The sequence below is a fragment of the Papilio polytes genome, unplaced genomic scaffold (genome assembly GCF_000836215.1).
Source record: "Papilio polytes unplaced genomic scaffold, Ppol_1.0 DF824493.1, whole genome shotgun sequence".
Classification (NCBI taxonomy): Eukaryota; Metazoa; Arthropoda; class Insecta; order Lepidoptera; family Papilionidae; genus Papilio; species Papilio polytes.
This window is the reverse complement of record NW_013524711.1, coordinates 552,122-554,857: the sequence shown is the minus strand read 5'-3', so window position 1 is coordinate 554,857 and position 2,736 is coordinate 552,122. Positions and strand designations below refer to the sequence as shown.

Below are 2,736 nucleotides of genomic sequence, written 5' to 3'. Positions count from 1 at the left end.
GCGGGGGGGGAGCCCTCAAATCTCACAGGACCATTAGGACCAAAGTTAACATAAGTTATATTCTCCCCATCAGCCCTACCAAACTGTCTAACAGACGAATCGGTCACCAATACCACAGTTCTCAATCTACCCGCGGTATTATAAAAAGTTATTGTATCGGAAAACACTGAAGGTAAGTTACGATCATCATTAACTTCAGGTGGGGCATCAAAGTTCACATAAACCGCCCTATGTAAGGGATAATCCACTTCTTCTGGAGCACGATTTCTTCTTACGCATACAAAACCTCTCACATGTCTCGATCTCTCCCAAGATGTGCTTGCACCGAAATTAACATCTACCCCTCTAGATTCTCTCCCATTCCCACTTGAACCCTCTCCAGACTCCCCCTTCTCATTAGAACCCTCCCCAGATTCTCTCCGATTCTCATTAGAACCCTCCCCAGATTCTCTCCGATTCTCATTAGAACCCTCCCCAGATTCTCTCATATTCTCATTAGAACCCTCTCCTGATTCTCTCATATTCTCATTAGAACCCTCCCCAGACTCTCTCCGATTCTCATTAGAACCCTGTCTAGGCACTCTCCTAGTCTCTATTTCCGTCCTAATCACCATCCTTTTAAGTCGTAATTGTTTTCCCTTTAATTTTATTCTATTTCCATCTTTATCATCATCCGAACCTGAATTATTACCATTTTTACCTTTACCCTTGTTATCCGTTTCATCTGTTTTCCTAGATTTAGAGCAAGAGGGAGCATCTCTGTTCACATCAGCGTCTCCGCTACCATCTTCTTGCTTCCTCTTTGTTGTCTTCTTTTCGTCCTGTGTCTCAGGTGTTAATAATGCTCTACATATGTCATCTGGGCCTAATTCCTCGGAATCGGTGTCAGAACTGAAAAAAAATAATTTTTTTAATTTTAGAGTAATATTATAAAGAGGAAAGATTTTTATTTTTGTTTGTGTTTGAATAACTCAAAAAGTAATGGACCTATTTTAAAAATTCCTTCACCGTAAAAAAGGTAATTTATCTGTGAGTAAGATAAACGATATCTTTTATTTTATTTTAATTTCACCGGGACGAAGTCGCAAGCAACAGCTAGTCATATTATAAAGAGGAAAGATTTGTAGTTTTGTATGTATTGAAATAACTCAGAAACTACTGGGCCGTTTTAAAAAATTCTTTCAACGTTAGAAAGGTAATTTATCTGTGAATAAAATAGGCTGTGTTTTTATCTTTTTTTCACGACGAAGACAGGTTTAACAGCTAGTATTTAATATTATAAATACGATATTGTTTGGATGTTTGTTAGTTTGTTAGATTGGCGACTACATCTAGACTATAAGCTAGGGTTGTAACGGAACTCCGCTTCCGCATCCGCAAGTGCGGAACTTCCACGAGAAATGATAACTCCGCATCCGCTTCCGTTATTTCTTATGCGGAGTTATAACAGAGGTTAATTTACGTCTTTAAAGCGAGTGGGGCGATTAGATATCGTTTTTGCGCAGGCTTGATGTCAAGTAACTATAATTGTTATACATTATACGAGTATTTGCATAATAAACTGTATCTTGTAATTTTGTACCAATCTGTATTTTAAATCAACGTAATTTTCCTTTTTATTTCTTTAATAATTCGCAAATAATATTTTATTATTGACCTCCGCTTCCGTTAACATCTGCAGAGGTGAAGCCATTCGTCTCCGCATCCGCTTCCGTTAAAATGGCTTTAGTTACAACCCTAATATGATCTTACTGTTTGTTTTAGTTAATGTATGAATGTTTGTATTTAATGTATTAACTTACTATTCAAGTGGATTTGTTTCAGAATCCTTTAATTCTATTCCATCCGTTTCTTCCTCCTCGATATATTCTTGATTGAATATCTCCGGATCCTGAAAATATAAACACACTTTATTACGTAAAATGTCAGAGTATATCTATACTATTATAATAAAGCGTAAACACACACTTCTTTGTTGCCTAAGATGTCAGCAATTACAGCATATTTTTGAATAATTCTTTTTTCAATAAAAAGCCCTACACTTACGTCACGCTTTAGGCTACATAATATCACGCTATTCAACTTAGGAGATGAGTAAATTGAAAAAAATGATATGCTAGAAAGGGACAGTCATTTTTAAGTCATTTCAATACATAAAAAAAAATATATCATTTCTCTTTGTATTACCATCATGTAAACATTATGATATGTACTATGAAGAAATTCAGATATATGAAGTGCAGACTGTTTCTAGTCTAATAATGTAGGTCTTCCTTAGTGGGGATAGTTTTTTTTTATAATATTAGGTAGCAAACGAGCAAGCGGCATTAATCCACCGAAATGGAAAGCGACCGCTGCACATAAACATCCGGAGTTGCAGCGCTGCCTACCCTTCATTGACGGAGACGCACATAAAGAGGACATTTACCCTTCCTATGCATCTCAACCGTCAAATCCACTTTTCCTTCCTATTCTTTTCTCTTAAGAAAAGGGTGGAAACGGAAAGGGACTAAAATTAGTCCTCCGGCACCACACTCATCAGACTGTAGGCGGAATTGCTTCCACTTCACGCCTGTCTTGTGTGGTCGTGGTATTGCAGAGCCCTACAGTGCGAAGATGTTAAAGCGGGCTCTACCACTGTAAAGTAATCTTACTAATATTATAAATGCGAAAGTTTAGATGGATGGATAGATGTTTGTTAGCGTTTGTAGCCTAAACGGCTGAACGGATCTCCAT

The 2,736-nt window shown here is 37.2% G+C and overlaps 2 protein-coding genes across 2 annotated transcripts in view; both read right to left on the bottom strand.

The window, feature by feature from the left end:
• Positions 1-1,931, bottom strand: part of LOC106105343 — a 2,570-nt gene extending 639 nt beyond the window's left edge. Inside the window, exons 1-2 of the mRNA XM_013286039.1 lie at positions 1,803-1,931; positions 3-891 (exon numbers count right to left, since the gene is read on the bottom strand). Coding sequence (XP_013141493.1) covers positions 3-614 — 612 coding nt within the window. The 5' untranslated portion in view covers positions 615-891; positions 1,803-1,931. The remainder of the gene's footprint in view (positions 1-2; positions 892-1,802) is intronic.
• A 147-nt stretch (positions 1,932-2,078) lies between these two features.
• The window catches only part of LOC106104440, an 11,893-nt gene continuing 11,235 nt past the window's right edge, over positions 2,079-2,736 (bottom strand). Inside the window, exon 10 of the mRNA XM_013284873.1 lies at positions 2,079-2,082. Coding sequence (XP_013140327.1) covers positions 2,079-2,082 — 4 coding nt within the window. The remainder of the gene's footprint in view (positions 2,083-2,736) is intronic.